The 23,616-nt window shown below is 44.8% G+C and overlaps 1 protein-coding gene and 1 long non-coding RNA gene across 11 annotated transcripts in view; one reads left to right on the top strand and one right to left on the bottom strand.

Annotated features, from left to right (window-relative positions):
- LOC110143728 (uncharacterized) overlaps nucleotides 1-23,616 on the bottom strand; it is a 109,156-nt gene that overhangs the window by 32,328 nt on the left and 53,212 nt on the right. The gene's annotated exons all lie outside the window — the stretch shown is intronic.
- Nucleotides 5,162-23,616, top strand: part of AFAP1L1 (actin filament associated protein 1 like 1) — a 68,417-nt gene continuing 49,962 nt past the window's right edge. Inside the window, exon 1 of the mRNA XM_020903429.2 lies at nucleotides 5,162-5,278. Coding sequence (XP_020759088.2) covers nucleotides 5,263-5,278 — 16 coding nt within the window. The 5' untranslated portion in view covers nucleotides 5,162-5,262. The remainder of the gene's footprint in view (nucleotides 5,279-23,616) is intronic.

A 23,616-nucleotide genomic window follows, 5' to 3' on the forward strand; every position in this document is an offset into this window, starting at 1 on the left:
ACAGCACTATTTAATTTTTAAAAACATAACTACAAATTACTACCCCTTCTTAGACTCTGTGGGTAACAGGAGCTGAAAGCTCCATAGTCCTCATATCTGAGGGTATCAGGCGTTTTCACAGGGAAGGAGGAAGCTGGCAGAATTTACCACATTTCCAATAGCCTGGTTTACACAAAACTCCCTGCAGGGGGCAGCCTGGATGTGCGGCTGAGAGTTCGGTGTTCCTCAATATTTCCATAAGCATCTGACAATGTCTCAGAGGAAATGCACATTGATTACAATAACTTGCACTTTTACACTAAGCACTTTACAGATTTCACTTAATCCTCTGGGTACTACTTTGATCGTCATTTTACAGATGAGGAAATTGAGCCCTTGATACATAATTCATTCAAGGTTTCACAGCTGTATGTCACAGAAGTCTAGAGCCCTCGGCACCACTCCCCAATTCTGCCTCTAAGATCTTTTGTGATTCCAGGCAAGCTTTCTTCCCCTCTTTTGGCTTCAGTCCTCATCGGACAAAGAAAGGGACCAGCCTGGCTAAAGTCTTGGGCTCCTCTCAGCTCTAAAGTTCTTCTAGTTCCAAGGTTAAGAAATTCACTTTGCACTCTGCACCCTGGCATCAGCCTGCATACTAGAGATGAAGAGGGGGCAGGCAGTGCACCCTTTTAAAAGAGAGTTAGTCCCTGCAGCAGCTTTAAAAGATGGGCATCACCTTGGCCCCCAGGTAGAGGCACCCAGCTGGACAGATTCTCTAGAGGTCTTCATGGGCCCACAGTTTTTCTCAGGGTTCCTGTATGCCAGTTTTAAGCCCACAGGGGTATTTTAGTTGGCCCCTGCAATGTTTTAAAACAGTTGGACTTAGTTACCAACATTTTAAAATCAAAAGCTGAAATCTGGATTCCTGGGTTTTCCTAAAAAGTCTGAAGATCTGGCCATTCCAGGCCCATGTTCCCCTGGTCACACTGCAGTGAGTTGCTGGCTCCTGGCATTCAGATGGAACAAGAGTGCTCTAACTTTCCAGGTGGTCAGCTCACACGCACAGGTCCCCTGACTGGTCCTAAGGGTACTTCAGCCTGTGAGCCTCACTTAACGAGCCAAGGGTGCTCTTTTCCTGAAGGATCCAAGGGGTGGGGATGTGCAGCACTGGGGCACAAGAACAAACACTCCTTTTCCTGCAGACACAACAGTGCTCTGGGCTCTGTGACAGCTGACACCGAACCCGTGGCCTGGGTGCAGGTAGGAGCCTGGTGCCTTGGAACAAAAACCAGGAAGTGCAACAAAAGGAGTGGTTTTCATCCAGCCATGAAACTCTCCTTCCCCAGTAGCCACCACTCAGATCTCTATCTGCTTTCTGGGGCCCAGGGTGGACCAACAGCCATGTGTCATTTCCCTGGATAGGGGCTATAATGGTGACATTGTGCTGAGTGGAACAAGAGAGGTTTTCATCCAGCGACCAGCACTGGGCAGACACTCAAGCAAGGGGCTGTGGGGCTCACCCTGCACAAAGGAGATGGGAGTGGGGCCCTGAGCCAGTGAGAAGCCCCATGGATTGGGCTGCATGTCCACAGTGGCAGGCAGTGGGAAGGGAAGCAGAGAGGCATTGCTCCCAGAACATGTCACTGCTGTCTCATTTTCCTCTACGAATAAATAAGCAAATAAACAATCTCAGAAGATAAAGGGGATCACCCCCCAAGACACCTGCATTAATAGAAACCTCATGAGTCCTAGAGCATTTATTCACTGACTCACCCAACAATACTTACTGCCACTTACTAGGTTCCAGACACTGTGCTAGGCTGTAGGGATCTAGCAACAAGTAAGACATAACACCCACTCGCATAGTGCTTGCAGTCTAGGGGGCCAAGAAGAGGTAAAGGGAGAAGCAGGAATTTAAACACTGATGACCCAGTGGAAGAACTGACAGTAACATAGTAACAGAGTCAGTTCAAGAACCCAGATCTGAACCCCAATTGGTGGTTTTTCTTACTTTTCCCAGGGTCTCCTGAGATCACTACTCTGTGGAATGGCGGGCTGGAGCTTAGACAGGAACGTACCCCAGATACTACAATACGGAATCTGAACTCTGCACTGACAGCAAAGGAGAGCCATCAAATACTTTTAAGGGGGATCTGACTAGAACCATGGAATGGTCACTGTGGTATCCATGATGGAAGCAGACCTAGAGGCAAAGTGACAGATTAAAAGGCTAAAGTATGTTTCTCTCACTGGGACAAAGAACATTTAGCCTCTAAATTTTTCTTTCCTTGGGCTTCCCAGTTCCACCTGATAAGCTAAGAATGAGAATGGGGAGTATCAGTTGTTTTCACAAGACTAGGAGCATGTGGGAGCTGAAAGCTTTCTTCCTGGAATTGTTCAGTGGGACCAAATTTGCTGTCTTTTTACAGAGCTAGAACTCTTCACACAGACTTCTTTAGACAAGCACCAGGCAAACCTGGAAAACTTACGACAGCAATAAGAAAAGGGAAGATATGAGGCAGATCCTAAAAATCCTTTCTAGAGAATTGCATTCACACAGGGAAGGGGAAAGGGGAGGAGAAAACCAGGCAAAGGCACCCACAACCTCCATCCCCATTCCAGCACCGCCCACCCGATAGCCTATGATCTGGCCAAGCCAAACTGCTTTGCAGACACATCCTGCAGTTTTCTATCTCTATGTCTTTGCTCTCACTGTTTTCTCTGCCTGTAATGTTATCTCCTCATTGCAGGCTCACCCAAGTGTCAGTCATCCACTATTGTCTCCATGATCAGTAAGAAATTCCTGCTTCATCTTACTGAATTCCAAGAGCATTTTATATTTCCTCTGGTACTTTTCACATAATAATTTTAATTAAATTACTTTATGCATATTTACCTCCTCTACTAGACTGGAAACTCATAAAGGATGAAGATCCTTTCTACTTAGCATTAGTTCTCCCAATAGAAATTGGCACAGAATGCAACAAATATTTCTAAGTAGACTAATTAAAAGTAGGGGTAGTTTTTAATGGTGTCTATGGACACGACTGAAGCGACTTAGCAGCAACATGGGCCTATGTAAAGGAAAGGAAAAAATGAAAGGAAAAAATATGTAGTTATTCCTTGTTCCAAAGCCACAAACAGCCTTCTCATCCACTTCCTTCAGTTCCCCAACAGCAACCAAGCTGTAGTCAATTTAGTCAACAGTGCCACCTAGTGGGCACTGTGGGTGATTATTAAACGAGAACCACTACATCTTCACAGCTGCTTCTTTACTGTTAATCCTTAGGAAAACGGCACAGACTGTGTTTTCCCATTTTTACATCTTTCCTAGACCCCATTTTTTACATCTTTCCTAGCCCACATTTCCCATTTTACATCTTTCCTAGATCAGTTAATCTCATTCCATATACCATTTCATAGGTGCATATAAATTCCCTTTAGCTTTTATTTTTCAGTTCCAATTCTCTGATAAACTTCCAGAGTCTGAAAGTTTCTTAAAGCTTCTAAAAGTTCTAAGCCTTCCATCTGTTCCTGCAATAGCTGCATTTTCCACATTTTTAAAATTTACTTCAAATGAAATATTATGTTTTTTAAAGTAGTAAATGAGCTAGACTGGGAACTTAACTACAATTTATAGCCTTGTTTTCAAGTGTTTCAGAATTAAAACAGTGAACTTTTAGAAGTTAATTCACTTATAAATTGTTGGTTGTCTGCTTTAGAATTTAAACTGACCTTTTCAAACTGGAAAAGTGGGCAGGAACAAAGAGGAACTTGGAAAATAATAACGGCTCACATTTTTATAGCTATTTATGGTTTACAAAGTAGGTTTGTACCATCATGTCATTTGCCCTCCTAAAAACCTTGCGAGGTCAGTATGAGTTTTCCCATAGCACAGATGAGCAAGCAAGACTCACAGGCTTAAAGGTATACACTTCGTAAGCAGAAGAGCAAGAGCTCAAACACAAGTTTTCAGGCTTCAACTCCATTGTTTTTTCACTACACCATATTTCCTCTGGGCTCATACACAGATATATTAAACAAACTACTGATGCAATTTGGTGAAGCAAGGGCTAACTAATTTCAACTTGCCTATCAAAGCAATGGAGGAAACATTCTCAGTCCAGGAAAATGCAGAATGCTCTTTCCCAGGTCCTTCCTTGAGCCTTTGCACAAGATGGTCCCAATGCTAGAATGTTCTATGTAAAGGAGTGGCCTAGCCAAAACTTCAAACTGTGATCTCGCCTATTTTGGGGAGAAGTGTTTAGAAGAAGAATTAAGCCTCGACTTCACTTTATAAAGGGTCTTAGACATTTCATATGTCTATAATTGGTTTGGGCCTACTTTCACAGAGACAAACTAACAGGATGAAAAATGCTGATATTCTTCACACAGCTTTAAACCTAAATCCCATTCTTGACCACACTGGTCATAGCAATATTTTTCTACATCCCATTAATTATTTAAGGAAGAGCACACTTAACATTGCATTGCACTTGTATGCTAAAAAAGTGTTCATTTCCACAATTTTTATCTCTCCGTGTTGGCATTCTTCACGATTCAGTACACTGGGAACCTCAAAAGTTTTATGTGTCCCAAGCCACTGCCCACATTTTAGCAATCCTTTCTCTCCTTTCCCTAGGTGATTTTTAAAAGATCTTTATTATTTCACTCCTCTTTTACACCATTATTGGCATAGCGTCTGGTCCACTGTCTGGCTCTAGAAGGTGCTCAGGAAAGACATGTTTAATGAAGAAGATAAACCCAAAGACAGGGTGGCAGCAGCAGGCAAAGAGATTTTTGACTCTAATGTTGAAAAACAGATTCTAACAGTTTGGACAATCTGAAAATGGACACGGCTGGAACTGTGATATAAAGCTTGTCGTCACTAGCGGAATGCAAGCAGAGCTCAACAGTGCCTTGGTCTGGGCAGGGGTGGGAGGCACGCAGGCACGGGCATTAAAGGAAGTGTGAACTGGCATGTGGGTCCTCTAGTAGCCCCTCCAGAGAGGGGCGCGAGGACTTGTGAAAGGCAGGGCGTGGCAAGGGTGTGTGGGGATGAGGGACACCCGCGGCCCAGGGGGCCAGGCGGGCTCCGGGTCTATTCCGGGAGCCGAGCGCAGGGGCGGGCGCGGGCGGGCGGGGGCGCCGGGCGAGCATCCTGTCGGGGGAGGGGATGCGCGGAGGGCGCTCCCGCGGGGCCGGGGCCGACTGGAGAGCGCCGCGCCCGACGCTGCCAGCCCCGCCGGAGGCACTGCGCCCTGCTCCGCTATCGCCGGCGCCATGGACCGAGGCCGGGGTAAGAAGAAACGCGGCGCCCACACTTGTTGCTTTGCAGGGTGGTAAGGGGAGAACCGCGCGATCTAAAAGCCAGAAAGGAGGCAGAGACTAGCGGGTTGGGCCGGGCCGAGGAGCGTGGGGGCACAGAGAAAGGGAGAAGCGCGGGCCGAAGACCCGGCGCTGTGTGGACAGGTGCCTCCTGTGCCTGGGCTGCTAGGGGTCTGCTAGGGGGATTCATGTCCCGGACTTAAGTTGCCTCCAGTGTGTGAAACCAGAGTTTTCATACACTCGGAGCCTTAACTTCATGAACGAATCCCCCACAGGATTCCTGCGGAAGGCAAGCCCCTCTCACCCCATCCCAACCCCCTCCACCAAGGGTAGAATAAAATTAACAAGTCACACTCTTGAAAACAACAGGGCGTGTTAAGCCCCTACTGTTCACACACTGAGAAGCCCCAGGAGACAGAAGTGTGTGCAGCTACCCAGGGTGTCAGGAGGAGGAGCTGCAGGAGTGCCTGTGGGCGCCTGCATGGGTGTCCGAGCCCTGGCTTTGAGCCTGACAAGCTGTGTGACCTTAGCCCACCCTCTTTCTCTCTGGGCTAGTGACAAGGTTGAACTGGATTGTCTCTGAGACCCCTTCTTATTGGGACAGTTTGAAGAGTTGAAGAGTATGTAAGAAAGTTTTACAGACGTGGTGGGGGTGCTTGTTGAAACTGCAACGAACAGGAGCATAGAGAGAGCATTTGGTGGGGGGGGCGGGATTCATGGGGAGCTATGCTTAAATAAAGGCCTGGACACCTCAATGTGCTCTTAGCTGTAAAAAAAAAAAAAAAAAAAAAGTAAACAGTGGCTTGCTTGAACATGGGAGCAGTGACAAAGGCTGGGAACCAGACACCAGTGTCACAATGCCCCACCTCTGGAAACCGAGGAGAGCACAGGTCTGAATGCACTTGGTAAACTGACAAGTGCTGCCAACATGACAAGTATTATTATTCTTGTTGTTGTTATTATTAATGGAAAATTCCTCCCCTTCCCTACATAATCTTACACGCTTCCCCCCTCTGCCTGTTTGCTGCACTGAGACCTCCAACGGGAAAAAAGGAGTGGCCAGGGGTGTGGAAGCAATGAGGAAGGGCACTGGGGGCAGGGATGGGGCCAAGAGCAGGTGTCATGGTAACCCCCCTGCACTCCTCTTACGGGTACAGTCAGAGATCAGAGGGCTGCAGGGGACCCCAGACTTCTAATTCAAGGTGCTGGGGACAGCTTCCCCACCCACACCATCTCTAGCACAAAGTGCTGCATCAACCCTTTCCTATGGGAGTTGGAAGGTCAGGTAGAAAATGGAGGGGGCTTCTGGTTTGGCTCTTTGGGAACCAATGCTGTGATCTGTAAAGCAGTTCTTACCTGTTAACTGACTCCTGGACAAGTGTGCACAGAGCATACACACTCGTCAGGGAGAAAAAAGAGAGCAGAGGTGCCTCTAATGTCCCTCAGTCAGTCCCCCATCCCCATCTCCCACACTATACGTTTAAAGCAAACAGCACTGCCCTCCACCCCATCACACCCCACATGGTGCCAAATACCGACCTGTCCCCAGCACACAATCCCCAGTACAAAAATCCATACCTAGCCTACCCAGAGTTTTAGAAAGCAGACTATGCCCTCCTTTGACAAACCATGAGTGACGATAATTCACCCAGCTTAAAATGCTTAATAACTGATACCTCACTAAAGAAGGCTGCTTCCAGACCACTCTTCCTGGGAAGCCAGACTTCCCCAGCAACCTGTTAGTACTCAGAATGCTCTAGGACTCTGACCCTCTCCCCTGCTGCAGACTTTCCTAGCCCACTTTCTTTTTCCTTCATAGCTCTCATCACGATGCGGCAGTTATCCAACTACGTGTTTTGTGTCTACCTAGCCTATCAGAATGCAAGCTTCAGGAAGGCTGGGTGTGGATCTGGGCAGCCACCCCACTGACAGCAGTGCCTGGCACACAGTAGGTGCTCACTAACAGTGGCTCAAGTAGTTCATTAACAACATGAAACAAACTTAATAGTGCACCCCAAACTGAGAAATGACTGCAAAAACTGTAGGAATTAAAGCAAACACAGCTGCATATGAACTAGAATACAAAATTTGTGTAGGTTTTTAAGATAAAATTGAGTCTTTACAAATCATTCTGGTGGAAATTTGTTGTGCCCATATCCCCAGGAGGGTGTGAGCACTCTCTTCTGTTGTCAGGCAGGTTTTAAGAAGCACAGGTCTCATTTCACCCTCATACCTACCATGTGAGGAGTGAGACTGTCATGCCCAGGGAAGGAAGCCACACTTCACACTGTACACTAGTAACAGTAACAACTGAAATCATCAACGTGTTTTCATGAGCCAGGCAACATGCTCAGCTTTGTTCATAGCTTCTCTTGGAACAAGCAGTGGGACAGGGCTATGACTGGGTAATCCCTACCTCACAGGAAGGCAGGTCTCGCAGTCTTATTAGTCAGCTAGGGCTGCTGTAACAAAATACCACAGATTGGGTGGCTCAAACAACAGATTTATTTCCTTAAGGAAGGTAGAAGTCCAAGACCATGGTGCCATCTGGGTAGATTTCTGTCGAAGCCTCTGACCCAGGCCTGTATATGGTGACCTTCCCACTCTGTCCTCACATGGCCTCTTCCCTGTGCAGAGAGAAAGAGACAGAGATTGCTGATATCACTTCCTCTTCCTAGAAGGTCATCAGTCCTATTGGATTAGGGCCCACCTTTATGACCTCATTTAACCTGAATTACCTCCTTAAAGGCCCTATCTCCAAATGCAGTTACACCCGGGGTTAAAATTTCCATACTTTGGTGTATAGATCTGAGGTAGGGGCACAGTTCAATCCGTAACAGCAGGATTAGGGCACTGACACTAGCTTGTACAGTCGCTCGTCATGTGAGAGACAGAGCTGGGTTTGAACCAAAGTCCTGATCTTAAACTGGCTGCTGGCTGACTCCACAGTGTCAGGTGACCTGCCCAAGCCCTAGAACAGAAGAGGGCTTGGACACTGCATCTTCCTGCCACAGGTCTGGGCACCTCCGTCACACCACAACCATACCGTTCAGATCTTCAGTAGCAATTACAGCATAAAAGCTCAGCATCAAAGTCAACTGACTTGAGAATGAAAACAAACCTAGGAAGTAGGATTTCTCTTCTAACAGGATATGTGTCTTCCCATGAGTAAAGAAGGATTCACATGATGCAGTAACACACACAGAAATGACTTACCTTACATTATAAGGAAATTCCTTCCAGCAGGACTTCCCCAATTCATGAACATCATACAAAGAGAATCAGCCACTGGTGAAAGTAACACCTTCACTATAGACTAATGACTATGGACACCACCTTCTACAGAACCAATCACTTAACTCTTTATCCTCACATAAAGATAAATATGGATACTGATGATACCTACTTCATGGGGTTGTTATTAAATGTATGGAAAATACTTCAGACAATGATTACCGTATGAGTCCCATTCAATAAATACTGGCTACAGTAATAATTGTGTTTTTTAAATCACATTTAACATAATAAAATTCTATTGGCCCCAAGCTAGTCTGACTCTGAGGACACTTTTGAGTTCCTACTCTCTTTTAAGAACTGGGCTAGACAACTTCATATACAACTCAAAGACAGGGGCTATGTCATAATCTCTGTATCATGGAGCTCCTTCATGGTGCTTGTCTCTTGAAAATCCATCTCTGACATGCAATAACAGAACCATCTGACAAGTGTTTCTGAGTGACAAAATATTTATAGGACAACATGTCTATTTTCTCTTATTTATGCTATTTATTCATGCCTACTGCTGGGAGGGATTGGGGGCAGGAGGAGAAGGGGACGACAGAGGATGAGATGGCTGGATGGCATCACCGACTCAATGGACATGGGTTTGCATAAACTCCGGGAGTTGGTGATGGACAGGGAGGCCTGGTGTGCTGCGATTCATGGGATCACAAAGAGTCAGACACAACTGAGCGACTGAACTGAACTGACTACAGCTGTATCTTCACAATTTTGCTTTTGTGAACTTTCTAGTGTTCTCAAGCCGTCTTTGCTTATGTCTTTGGTCTCAATTTTCCCTCATTCCCTTCTTAATGCCCAAGGTTCTGATATGCCTAGCTCATACGAAGCAATCAATTTTACCAAAGTTCATTTCCTTTCTACTTCACAACTAGTTCTTTTTCAACTGGCTGCATTCAACCCAAGATGGGAGTTTCTTTTATTGAATTATACATATTCTCTGGGAGATTATATTGTCTCCTGGGCAATTGTAAGACATAATCTGAAGCTCTGCTTTTCATTAAATGAGATTTTTAAAATTAATTTATTTTAATTGGAGGCTATTACTTAACAGTATTATAGTGGTTTTTGCCATACACTGACATGAATCGGCCATGGGTGTACATGTGTTCCCCATCCTGAGCCCTCCTCCCACCTCCCTCCCCATCCCATCCCTCAGGGTCATCCCAGTGCACTGGCCCTAAGGGCCTGTCTCATTAAATGAGATTTTTATCATTCAAGAGATGCTAGAAGAACCCACTCGTGTCTTGCCTTTGGTGGACCAGCTTTGACATCTGTACTAGGAAAGTCATATCTTCCCTATCTGTGGCTTCCATTGGCCAAGCAGCCGCTCCCCTCCATGTCCCCTCTGTGACTCACTGCCCAATTTCTGTCCCCCAGGCTGTGAATTCCCATACCTCTTCCCTGACATCTGAGTTCATTTTCTACTCTTATCAATTACTGTTCTTCTGAAAGGAGTACACACCCATATGTTTTCTTCCAAATATGTTCCATAAAGTCATCTTTGTTAGCCTGGAGACTCAGTACAGCTGAGTGGTTCAGGGAATGGACAAACAGGTTTTGACCACAGCTTTCTAGCTGTATGAACTGGGTAAATTACTTAATTTCTCTGAATACCAGTTTCATTTCATTTGGAGTGTCGTGGGGAAAGGTGATGCATGTAAGCTAGCACTTAGGAAGCATTCAGTAGATGACAGATATTACATTTATCAAATATAATTACTTGGATTTTAGCCACACTCTGCACTGGTGTATGCATAGGATTTAACCTTACTCTTTTCTCTGTAGAGGCTTCTGTTGGTCACTGGGCACCACTTCCATTTCCTTGTCCCACTCAGGGTTTTTTATGCCTCTCCCTCAAATATCAGTTTCAAACTCTACTGCTCACATGAGTGAGTACCCTGCCAAGTAAGCCCTCCCTGTCCACTCTCTGCCAAGAACTTATCATTATTTCATTCTGATCTTAGGTTCAGGAAAATAACTGTTTTTGGATACCATTAGCTCCTCATACCCATCTTACCCTTCTAAAAAAAAAACCCTGCAATTGAACAGAAAAATAAAACCCCACCACCACACAGTCTCCTGTTTCTCCCCATACACTTCTTTCCCTCCTTGCAGTCTTACTTCCAATCACACCTTCTGACGAAAGCCCACTCCTAAGAGTCACAAGCAGCTTCTATTTTGTCTAATTTTTCACCTCGTCTCATTCCCATCTCCTGGGCTTCTCTGTAGCTGTTTTCTAAATGGATTCTCCTATTTGCGAAGATGGAGAAAGCATGGATTTTGGAATCAGATAAACGTAGGTTAAATAACCACTGCTCCATCCATCTGCCAGAAGCCTTTTCTGTCTCTCCTTCCCCACCCTACTCCTGCCTGGCCTCCAACTCCACTGTTATAGGTGCTCATAGCCTCAGGGCTTCTCTTGCTCTAAGGCAAGTGACCCAGCTAAGTCTTGTTCCGCTAGTCTGCAAAGCAGGAAGAATGACACCCAGGATTAGAAAATTGCAGTGTGGTAATATTTGTCCAGCAACCAGTGCCTGGCCCATGATAGGTGCTTGCAGGCATGCTCAGTCACTTCAGTCGTGTCTGACTCTTGGTGACCCAATGAACTGTGGCCTGCCAGCCTCCTCTGTCCATGGGGATTCTCCAAGCAAGAATACTGGAGTGGGTTGCCATTCCCTCCTACAGGAGATCTTCCCAGTCCAAGGATCAAATCCATGTTTCCCTTGTCTCCTGCATTGGAGGTGGATTCTTTACTGCTGAGCCACGAGGGAAGCCCTTGTTAATTGTTATTTCCCATCTTTTTCTCTAGCTCAATTTTTCTTGTATGGTGACTCTTGCCCCGTCTTTACATTAGTGCTGCAGACAACCAAGCTCTTTTGAGGGCTGCTCCCAGTGTCTATCTTCAGCCATGAGTTGAGCTCCACTCCTGCACTGGCTCCTGCTTTTGGTATATTTCCATTTGGAAGTCAACTCATCCTCCAAGTGACCCAATTGTGAACTCATCTTATTCACCACCAAATCAAATCACCCTTCCTGTTTCTCTTTTTTCTATTAACAACACAACAATGTGAGGAGCTATTGAAGGAAATGGGGCTGTTTGTGAATAAAACTAAATTTGAAGGGGGGGATATGGGATCATTTCTCAAATTAGCTGTCCTGTAGAAGAGTATTAGAAAGACTCTTCAGAACACTATACAAGAGGTTAAACAGAGACTAACTGGGGTACAATCTGGAAGAAGCAAACAAATGAAAAGAGCTATTCAGTGACAGAGTTAAGAGGTGCCCAGAGACATAATGAAGCAGAGGCTGAGTGGACACAGATGGGGGAGTCCTAGAATGCTTCTTATGGGGACCACGGTAGTAGATAAGTTAGAACAACTGTCCCTCAATTCAAGAGGTTTCCATAGGCATGACCCTTTTGAAAACTATAGAGAGCAGGACTTGTAGAAGTACATACTTCACCTTGAAGCATTCATCTTTTATTCAAATGTACATGTATCATAGCTTTTGATGGGGCTTATGAATTATCTATGCTTGTGGACAGAATATGGGAAGAGGAGGGCCTGATACAATTAAAGACAGTTATTTAAAACTATAGATCTGATTGTGCTTAAACTGCTTAGTGGCTTCTCATTTTTCTTAAAATACAGACTACAATCCTGATGTGGCCTCAAGGACCGCCCTGCCTTTTACCAGCTCCCTTTGGGCCCCTGCCCCTGTCTTACTGTGGACTCTCCTCACAATGGCCTTTGTACCTTTACCTGGTTAACTCCTTCCTTCTCATCCTTAGCAATCTGCTCAAATATTACTTCCTCAAAACAATCTTTCCCTGTCTCCCATGCTACATCCCTCATTACAGGTAACCCTAGCACTCTGTACTTCTCACTGGTTACCATTTTCACAGTTCAGTTCAATCACTCAGAAGTGTCTATTTGCGACCCCATGGACTGTAGCACACCAGGCTTCCCTCTCCATCACCAACTCCCGGAGCTTGCTCAAACTTATGTCCATCAAGTCGGTGATGCCATCCAACCATCTCATCCTCTGATGTCCCCTTCTCCTCCCACCTCCAGTCTTTCCCAGCATCAGGGTCTTTTCTTTTTTTTTTTTTTTTTTCAGGGTCTTTTCAAATGAGTCAGTTCTTTGCATCAGGTAGCTAAAGTATTAGAGTTTCAGCTTCCGCATCAGTCTTTCCAATGAATATTCAGGACTGATTTCCTTTAGAATTGACTGGTTGGATCTCCTTGCAGTCCAAGGGACTCTCAAGAGTCTTCTCCAACAGCACAGTTCAAAAGCATCAATTCTTTGGCACTCAGCTTTCTTTATAGTCCAACTCTCACATCCATCCATACATAGCTACTGGAAAAACTGTAGCTTTGATTAGACGGACCTTTGTTGACAGAATAATGTCTCTGCTTTTTAATATGCTGTCTAGGTTGGACATAGCTTTTCTTCCAGGGAACAAGTGTCTTTTAAATTCATGGCTGCAGTCACCATCTGCAGTGATTTTGAAGCACAAGAAAATAAAGTCTGTCACTGTTTTCATTGTTTCCCCATCTATCTGCCATGAAATGATGGGACCAGATGCCATGATCTTAGTTTTCTGAAGGTTGAGTTTTAAGCCTACTTTTTCACTCTCCTCTTTCACTTTCATCAAGAGGCTCTTTAGTTCTTCTTTGCTTTCTGCCATAAGGGTGGTGTCATCTGCGTATCTGACGTTATTGGTATTTCTCCTGGCAATCTTGATTCCAGCTTGTGCTTCATCCAGCCCGGCATTTCACATGAGGTACTCTGCATATAAGTTAAATAAATAGGATGACAATATATAGCCTTGACGTACTCCTTTCCCTATTTGGAACTAGTCTGTTAGAACCATGTCCAGTTCTAACTATTGCTTCTTGGCCTGCATAAAAATTTCTCAGGAGGCAGGTAAGGTGGTCTGGTATTCCCATCTCTTTAAGAGTTTTCCACAGTCTGTTGTGATCCACACAGTCAAAGGCTTTGGCATAGTCAATAAAGCAGAAGTAGATATTTTTCTGCAACTCTCTTGCTTTTTCAGTGATCCAGTGGATGTTGGCAATTTGATCTTTGGTCCCTCTGCCTTTTCTAAATCCAGCTTGAACAACTGGAAGCTCACCATTCATGTACTATTGAAGGCTGACTTGGAGAATTTTGAGCATTACTTTGCTAGCATGTGAGATGAGTACAATTGTGGGGTAGTTTGAACATTCTTTGGCATTGTCTTTCTTTGGGATTGGACTGAAAACTGACCTTTTCCAGTAATGTGACCACTGCTGAGATTTCCAAATTTGCTGGCATGTTGAGTGCAGCACTTTCACAGCATCATCTTTTAGGATTTAAAATAGCTCAACTGGAATTCCATCACCCCCACTAGTTTTGTTCATAGTGATGCTTCCTAAGGCCCACTTAACTTCACATTCCAGGATGTGTAGGTGAGTGATCACATCATCGTGGTTATTTAGGTCATGAAGATCTTTTTTGTATAGTTCTTCTGTGTATTCTTGCCATCTCTTCTTAATACCTTCTGCTTCTGTTAGGTCCATGCCATTTCTGTCCTTTGTTGTGCCCATCTTTGCAAGATCTTTGCCATCTTCATAGTAATGATTAATTATAGCAATTAATTAGCTGTTAATGTGAGCTTTATGACGACAGGGTCCTGCTTACCTTGTTCACGATTCTTTTCCAGCATCTAACATAATGCTTTGCATGTAGTATATGTGCAAAAAATGTGAATAAATAAAAGATGATGAATAAATAAAAGAAAAAATACAAAGTTCACAGAGTAGAGCTGGGTAAGGCCACTTTTAGCTCCAGGATTTTCCATTTCAATGATTCCTATTTTAGGGTCAGAAACGTAGACTTTGTCATTATTCATCATTTCCTTTGCTTTCACCCTTTCTGCAGTCAGAACCCCAGTTCTGTTAACTGTTACTGAAAAATGTATCTTGGATGGCTTCTTCTCCAATATCCTGTCATCTCCTGTAAGAGCTTCCTGTTTCTCCTCTCACCTCTCCAGCCTCCCATAAAGACCACTCTCTGTTTGTCTAAAGCAGTGGTTCTCGAATCCAGCTGGAAGAATCCATCTTCCAGGGAGCCTACTGAAAATATACCCCCAGAGGTCTGATCAGTGGATCTGGAATGAGGTTTGGGAATGTGTACTTTTTGCAAAGCTCGCAGGTGAGTCTGACGTGCTTGCTGTTTTCGTGCACAGGCTTATCAGGACCCTTGACCTTGCTCAAACACCTCCCTTGATTACTTGCTCCAGCACTGCCTTTCACACTTTTCAACCAAGTGAAATTCTAGGGTTTGGTCTGGTCTGTTACCCAAAGTGGCTTCTGAAAGCTTGAAGTGAATTTTATCTAAAGCCAAACAAATTTCTATTATCATCCATAACACACCTGAACAAACACCCCCCCCAAAAAAATCTTTGTGCAGTGGACTTACCAAGATAGATCGTATTTTTCTCAAGGTTTCTTCCCTAACCCCACCCTGCCCTCCACCATGGACTCCCATGGTATGGGTACTCTAGCCTGAGAGGACAAACCTCCAATAAATGTGCCAAGTACACAGTGCCAGCAGAGAAATGTATCTGGACACAGAAGCAGAAATACCATGTCCTAGCGAGTGGCTCAGCCACTCACTTCTGCAACATAAATACATACATTTTTATTAAGCTTTTAACTTCTAGAAACCTTTTCACATTCGCCAGTTATGTCCATTCCCACATAGTGTTGGGGTTGTTAATCATGGAGTGCTTCCTTTAGAGCTTGGGCAACTCTGGCAGTCATACAGGCTCTCACTCAGCAGTCATCCACAGAGGTGTCACCCTGGGCCAGAAGGAACCTGTGTAATAGCAGGGATATTCAAAGAGAGAACTGACCACTAGAATCCTTTCTCTGGGACCCTTTCAACCTTGAGATTCTCTTCAATGACTTAACTCTGGTAAAAGCCTTGTGAAGTGGTCAGCTGAGACATTCTCCCAGTTAGACAGATGCAAAAACTGAGGTTAAAAAGATGCCTCTGCTTTTCCCTCTCCCTGAAAGAGACCACTCAGCATCACCTCCATGAAAACTATCTGCCACATCCTCCCTGGACCTTCCCTTTGACTTTGGGTCACCCCACCCTCCTCAATTTCAGTTCTTAGAATATTGTATTGTACTAATTTAAATGCCTCCTCTGTGTATATATGAAGCCTGTGCTGTGAGACTGTCTCTACATCTTATTTCCAGGGTCTAGCACATAACAGATGTTTAATAATAATTGCCAACTGAGCACTCACCATGAGTCAGGCAGTTTACATATGTACATTGAGCCATTTAATCCTCTCAACAATCACGAAGCTGATGCAGTTTGACTTTCATGTGTATAAAACATGCCATTAATTTTATTGGGGGAGAAATTCCATCCAAAAATGTTGCCAGCAGTTATGAGGGGAGAGTGTCTGTACAACGTGTAGTTTCTAGTTTTTAAAATCACAGCTAGGGCATGTGTATGAATTAGAAAGATGTAAATACAACTTTGTTTTAAAAATTTTGTAGTTTATGGCAAAATCTGGTTCTGTGGTAGACTGATAAGTACAGTCCCTGTGAAGGCATGTCTGTGGCCCATGTCAGTGTGTGAATGCACAATAATTTGAAGTTTTTGATATATTTGTGATATTTATCTTCCCTGAGCCCTGCAGTCTCATCACCACCACACCTCCCAACAGAATTCGATGGGAATGTTCATCATGACATTGCCATCTGTTGCATTTTAAGTTTATTTACTGTAATTTATTTTCAGTACCTACTTTAAAATGTGTCGTACATGTATTTTTTTTTTTTAAATATCCCCAATTTTACAGATGAAAAAACTGAGGCCTAAACAGGTAAATTTATATACCCAGCCCTGCCCACCTCCAAACCTAAGTTCTTTACCATCCATCGCTCTCCACTGCTTGTCCAGTGGAGAGAGGCATTCCCAGGTCTATTAATGTGAAGGACTTGCCAGATAAGCCACAAAGACTTAACAGGTGAAGATTTCAAGGTGGGAAGCAGGGAAGGGAAAGGGAATCTAAACAGTTCCAGGAGGGACAGCTTCCATCAGTGAATGGTATGGCCAGGCAGCTGGTGTGAGACTTTATTTCTCACCCTTCACACTCCTTCCACTGTGGCCCTTGTAGTTCTGGCATTTAGAATTCAAGAAACATTCATCCTCCTGGAACTGGCAAAGATCCTGCCCCAGGAGGGCCCAGGCAGGGTTTTGTCCTCCACCTAAAATTCCATTCGGGGAATCCCAGCCACACCCCAAGCGGGGGTGGAGGCACAGAGCCGGCCAGCCCTGATTCTTCTCCCTGCACAGCTGTCAGGCTGCAGAGGGGGCAGAATGTGGCACCACATTGCAGTCATTCCAGCTCTGGGGAATTTACTGACAGAACGTCCCACATGAGGCAAGCTCAGGGGCTTTTTATAGCCCTCTAAGAACCTAGGGGAAAACTCATCTCCTGAGAGGGATAAGTGGGGCACGTGTCTTTTCTGGGCACCATTCCCTCAGTCATGCAATCTCAGATGCCCACAATCCAAATCAGGGTAAGGGTTATGGCTAAGTGAGCAGTGTGGAGTGGAGAAAGCATGTTCGCTGACCGAGGTACAGGGATCCCGACCAAATCCAGTTACTTGAATCTCCTCCTTGGGCTTCAGTTTCTTCACCTGTCAGGTCGAAGTGTTTATTACAGCACAGGTAGCAGTACACCTTGGTTGTTAGACCAAATCCAGACCCCCCACATCTTTTGGTAAATAAAGTTGTGTTGGCCCACAGCCATGTCCATTCATTATGTTTTGTCTATGGCTGCTTTTTTGCCAAAAGAACAGAGTTGAGTAGTTGCAGCAGAGGCCCACATGTGGCCTAAAAAGCCTAAAATATGTACTATCTGGTCCTTTACACAAAGTTTGCCAACCCCTGAATTAATCTGTAGAGTTTGGGAGTGTCTTCCTGGAGCACTGTGGTGAGAAAGATTCTGAGGGTGTGTCCAGGCTGAGGAATGAAGCCCTGTCCTCAGATCATTCAAGAGTACGTACTCAAAACTACTATTTGGAAAGGCCCCAGAATGCCATTTACCAGTGTTTTTCAAACTACATTTAGCCTCAGAATCCTTCTGCAAATAAAATCTTAAACAAAGAGTTGTTCTGCGGGAAGTGGGAATGAAAATACTGAGTACAGTCTACTCCATCTTCCTACTCCCAAGGTAGCCCCCAGAAAAGCCTCCCAGACCCCTGAGCTCCATCTGCAGAACATTTGAAAACCGCCTGTCTAATCTTATGCCTCTCACTTTACAGCCGGGGAAACCGAGGCTCAAGGGGTGGTGTCGTGCCTAAGATCACATGATGGACTCCCAGTCAGCTTTCTCCAGAACCACTGACGTGGTCAAGAGATGTCAGCGGAGCGCAGAGTTCTGCTGGGGAGAAAGCCTGTACACTGGCCTTGGGGGTCTCGGGGATGCCACTGATACATAATCGGCCTGACATGCCCCTGCTGACCCAGCAACCCCAGGGGTTCAGGGCTGGAACACCGCTGACACCTGCCCATGCTTCATGGTGATTTAGTCAAGACTTAGGAAACTTTTTTCCTGAGACCACCAGAATCAAAAGAAAAAAATCAAAATTGAATTGGACCATATTCTTAAAAATATTTCATTGATACCAAAACATACTTTTGAAAGAATATATCTTAAATTTGCTACATCAATTTGTTCATTTTTTCTGTTTTCTTTTTTTTCAAAAAGCTATTATTTAATAGATAAAATATCTTTAAATCAGTAAAATCTTAGAATGGAGAAATTATGATAATTTATACTAAGGCTTTCTTTTGAAGATGGAATCAGATTTATTCATTTGTAGAATAAATATTTATTCTTCCTGCCCATTCTTGTTGAAGAGTTTGCAAAGGGTAAATCCAGCCGATATGAAACCAAGTGGGATTATTTTTTTTATTTTAAGCTTTACTTGAAGCAAAAAGAAAACTGATCTAGGGGTGTGCTGGGAAGCCAGAGGGACTGATCACATTTCCTCACCTCCAGCCAGCAACCAGCTGTAGCTCTAAGGGGTAACAGGGGTAAGCGTAGGGTTCCTACACCCCTAACCTCCTAGTGAGGCATAAAAACTAAGACTCTGTCACCAACGCCTGTGACATGAAGTCATATCTAGTTCATGTCCATCAAAGAGAATACATAAAGGCTCAGAAGACTCAAGGGACACTTTTTAGCCAGGAACCTCAGAAACACTGGGGGATCAGCACTCCAAGTAGAGACAATGGCAAGTAGGAAGGAGAGAGGCACAGAAGCCATGCTCAGAGCACAAGCTGGTCAGTGTGCCTACAGCCCAGAGAAGCAGGCAGGGGTAAAATGGAGCCTCGAGTAGGGCCTTATCCTACAGGTCCACAAAACTGCGGGTGTGACTGGTAACTAATAATAGAGGCGGCATACTGTGGGAGCCGAGTGCACTGGCTGCGGTGTCAGGTTGCCAGGGTTTGAATCCCCACTCTACTCCTTCTATTTAATCCCGGGTCTTAGTTTCTTCAGCTAAAAATGGAGATAACAATCTCCTGTCTGACTATGGGGGACAATTGGATTTCTGCAAGAAAAGCACTCAGCATGCAGGAAGCACACAATTAAAAAAAAAAAAAAGCCAATGCTTAAACAACACTTCTATAAATTATCTCCTTTCTTTAAAAATCAGAATGGATTCCTCTCACTTCTTGCCTGCCCATCCTGGAAAGGGATGGAATTACCGAGGGAATAAATCACAGGGAGTACAGGGAGCATATGAAGCTCTTTCATCATCTGAGTCACAAAGGAAACTGGTGTCTGGGCCCTGGGGAGCTACTGACGAGGTGTGAGCAGGAGGGGGTTATGCTGTGTGTTGCCATTTGGGGAAATTAAAGCTCACATCAGAGTAGAAAGGGAGAGATTAGAAAAAGGAGACCGGTTAGGAACTGCAGCACATACTGCATATGAGCAGCAAACTTTGTAAGACTAACTCACCTTCCTGTTTAAGAACAGAAAAACCTAAAACTTCACACTCTGTCCATTTTCAAAGACAGCATGTAGAATTGTTGATCTCATGGGAGAGCAGAGGAGACATCTGTCCAGGGTTCTTCAAGACTCAAGATAAGTCATTCCCAGGACCTTCAACCATCATTTTCTCCATCTCATCCCCAGCTCTGGAGGCAGGAAATCACTCTAGGCATCTCCCAAAGCCTGCCAGGGATGGCTGGGCTCCCTGTGGGCTGCACTTACAGGGGCCTGGCCCAGACATAATCTAAGGTTAGCACTGGAAGGCTTTTGCAAGCAAGGGGAAGGAAGGAAGAGAGAGAAGAGGATAGACTTACCACCTGGGCAGCAGGCAGGGTGGCCATTCTGAACATAACCTTTAGCCTCCCACCTAGAATGTCTAGACTAAACTCTGGGAGATACCTGAATCCCCTGTGATTACTAACAACATCAACAACAGTAACAACAAACCTTTGCAGGAGGTCTCATATGTGCCTGGCACAGAGCTTAACACTTTTCTACCTTACCTCCCTTTCTGCTCACCACAACCTTCTGACATGAGTGGTCTTATCACCTCTGCCTCACAGATGAGAAAACTGATGTCACCTGCCTGGGGCCGCTGGGCTAGGGAGGACAGATCCCAGGTGTGATTCTGTGTGCTTCTCACCATAGTCACCCAGTGTCACAATTACCCACTATACTAACTCACCCCCACATTCCTGCCAAGAGGCAGTCCACCAAGACTTAGCCCCTCTTGGAAGGGATAGCTGGCTCTCTTCTTAGTTCAAATTTCTGGAAAGTTCCTACATAGAGTGGACCTAATAATATGGTCTTGGAGCTGCCGCCGCTGGTCTGGACTGTCCTCCAGAACCCCAGACAACAAGTCTGCCTCTTCTTCCTTTCCCCCATCCCTATAAGCCCCTCTGCTCTTGGAGATGGCTGTCACAGGCAGAATTAGCAGCCCCCTCCCTAATCTGCGGTTGTTCCTCTGAATTCTGGGCTGTTAGTGAATCTCTCTGCAGGGCATCTGCTCTGTGCCCATGACGGTACTGGGCACCGGGCAGCAGCAGCAGATGTTAAATCAGGCCTCATCTCTACTCTCACAGTTCACACTTTAATTGAGGTCTCTGAACAAACTGTCTGCACTGGAGGCTCTTAACAGGTAACCTCACCCGTCCAGAACAGCAGGACAGGCCTCCTGGAGGAAGGGGCCTCTAAACTAACTCTCAAAGAATAAATGGGCACTGTCTAGGGAATAGGGGAGAGTTTAAATAACGACATTAGTCAATTTGGTATGTGTCAAGAACTGTTCTAAGCAGTTCATATAATACCTCGCTGGACCCTCATGACAGCCCTGTAAGGTGTAGGTATTATTATTATCCCCATTATTCAGATGTGGAGACTCAGAAAAGTGAAGTATCCTGCCCAGGGTCAAATAGTATAGTAGCTGGAGAACAAGACATTCAAAGGAAACACCACAAGCAAACAGTAGTGGGGTGGGGCCTCAGATATTGAAAATAGGTAATGAATAGTGAAAAAAAAAATAGTTTTTAAACTCTACTGAACAGAATAAAGATAAATACACTGTTTCCATTAGTGCAGTCTGAGGCCTTTATTGATAATTTTATAATTCTTTAATCACACAAAGGTTTCTATGGGCTGATTGTCAACCCAACCCATGCCTTTCTGAATAGAGATGCTCATCTCTTGAATCCTACACATGTTCTGTTGTTTCATTGAGGGAAGGGGGGAGCAGATGGTACACTGATCATTAATCACAATGTACCAATTTATAAAACTTCCATGTACAGACTGTTTACTATCACTTTTCACATATATTGTCAGGTTTGAGTCTCACAACAGGCCTGAGAGGTAGACAGAGCAGTTACCATCACTCCACTTTAACGCTGAAGAAATAGAGGCAACTTGCCCGAGCCCACACAGCCAGTAAGTACGGAGCTTGAGCCTTAGGCATTTGGCTCCAGCTCCTGTGTTTTCCCCTCTACACCAGAACACAGCATACAGTGAAGGCCAGAAAGATGCAAACCTGGCATCTATGACTAAACCTATGACTCCAGCAAGCTCCTTAGCCTCTCTAGGCCTTAGTTTCTTGTCAGTAAAACTGAGACAAGAAGAGCTCCGACCATATGCAGTTGCTGCAAAGATGAAATAAACATAATAGGCACAGAGTGTTAGCCATGGAGAATATTCTCACAATGGAGTATCATACAGCACAATGAATGAACACAATGACAGGCAACGATATCGATAAACCTTAGCAGTACCACAGTAAGAAAAAAGTCACAAAAAATTACCAATAACATTATGCCCTTTTAATAAAGTTTATAACAACTAATATTTTTAAATTTTTATGGGTAAATCTAGTTGCGGTCTATAAGGGAAAATAAGGATGTGATGAATACAGCATTCAGGATGACAGACTGGGAGAGGGTAAGCAGAAGTGTGAGATCATAGTTAGATGTATGATATTGTCTAGATTCAGGATTCTGCTTTGAATGGTGGACTTGTGGGTACTTACTACATTAGCAAAAATAACTGATTACATAGATAAATAAAAATGAAGCATGCATGAGCCAATGATGACAGTGTCTCTTGAAACAAGGACTAGGATTAATCCAGTTTTTGTCCACTTGAGGTCCTAATTTAGTAAAGAAATAAAAGTGTTAGGCCCACATTGTAGAATATGTTCAATAAACGTTCACTGTCATCATTGACTATCTTTATTACTATCAGTATTATTTGCAAACCCCCAGCCAAACACCTGCAGTGTCTGTTGCAGGCAACTGGTGAGATAGTTCCTCAAACTCAAACTTCTCAGAACGGTAAGCCCAGCTCCATCTAGGCCTCAGACCAGGCACCCATCCTATGAAGGGACACTAGTGGGGAGTGGGCATGAGTGGCTCACTGGTGGTTCTAGCGAGCTTCAGAGATAGGGAACCTCTTTTAGAAGAAAGTGACCAGAAAGAATTATGATGCACCAGTTAGAAGTTTAGGCCCTAGACTTAGGTCTAGGTTCTGCTTGCCATGTGCCTTTAAACAAACAATTGTGCCTCTCCAAGCCTCACTTGGTTTATGTATAAAACAGAGTGTAAGAACAGTCACTACCTCACAGGGCCATTATGAGAATTAAATGAGGTAATCCATGCAAAATGCTTAGCATAACATCTGGAACATCACTTAAGAGCTCAAAAACACTCCCTGCCTTTATCATCCGGTATCCCAGGCCACTCCATTCAGTGAAGGAGACGGCAGGGACTTCCACCAAGCGGAAACAGCTGCCATCTTGTGTGTGAGGGCTGAGCGTGTGTGTGTCACAGTTTTCCACTTCCTCCTGGAACCATTTCCTCTGTGAGCCAAACAGGGAGGAATCTGCACACAAAGGAACAATTCTGGGAGAATCCAGCCCCACTGCCAAAAGCTATTTCTTTGCCCCACCCCACTCTTGTCTGGAAATGTCTTGATGAGGGAGAACTACCACTTCCCTGGCCACCCAGGGCTGAGAAACAAGGTGTTCAGAATAAGATCTATCCTGGTGGATGACAAGACATGGGCAGAACTGCTGCTCAAAAGGCCATTAAGATGCAGGGCCTCCATGAGCTTGTCACCCTGGCCCACCTCCCGGAACAGAGTCACCCCAAAACATCCCCACAACCTGTTTCCACTGACCTGCCACCTCCCTGACCTCTTAACTTCCTGAAACAAGAGTACATCACAGAACTTTGCTACAGAGAATCCCCAGTAAGAACCCCCACAGTTTACAAACCCTTACCCCACCATTGCCCATTTCCCCTCCCACAAAGGATTCCCGCACACAAGGATTCTAAATCCCTTCTTCCAGAAGAGGAAGATGATGCTCTGAGAGGCTGATTTACCCGATTCCATACTAGCAAGTGGGAGGAGTCAGAACCCAAACCAGATACTCTCCTCTCCTTCAGTTAAGT

The sequence above is a fragment of the Odocoileus virginianus genome, chromosome 3, assembly GCF_023699985.2.
Source record: "Odocoileus virginianus isolate 20LAN1187 ecotype Illinois chromosome 3, Ovbor_1.2, whole genome shotgun sequence".
Lineage (NCBI taxonomy): Eukaryota > Metazoa > Chordata > Mammalia > Artiodactyla > Cervidae > Odocoileus > Odocoileus virginianus.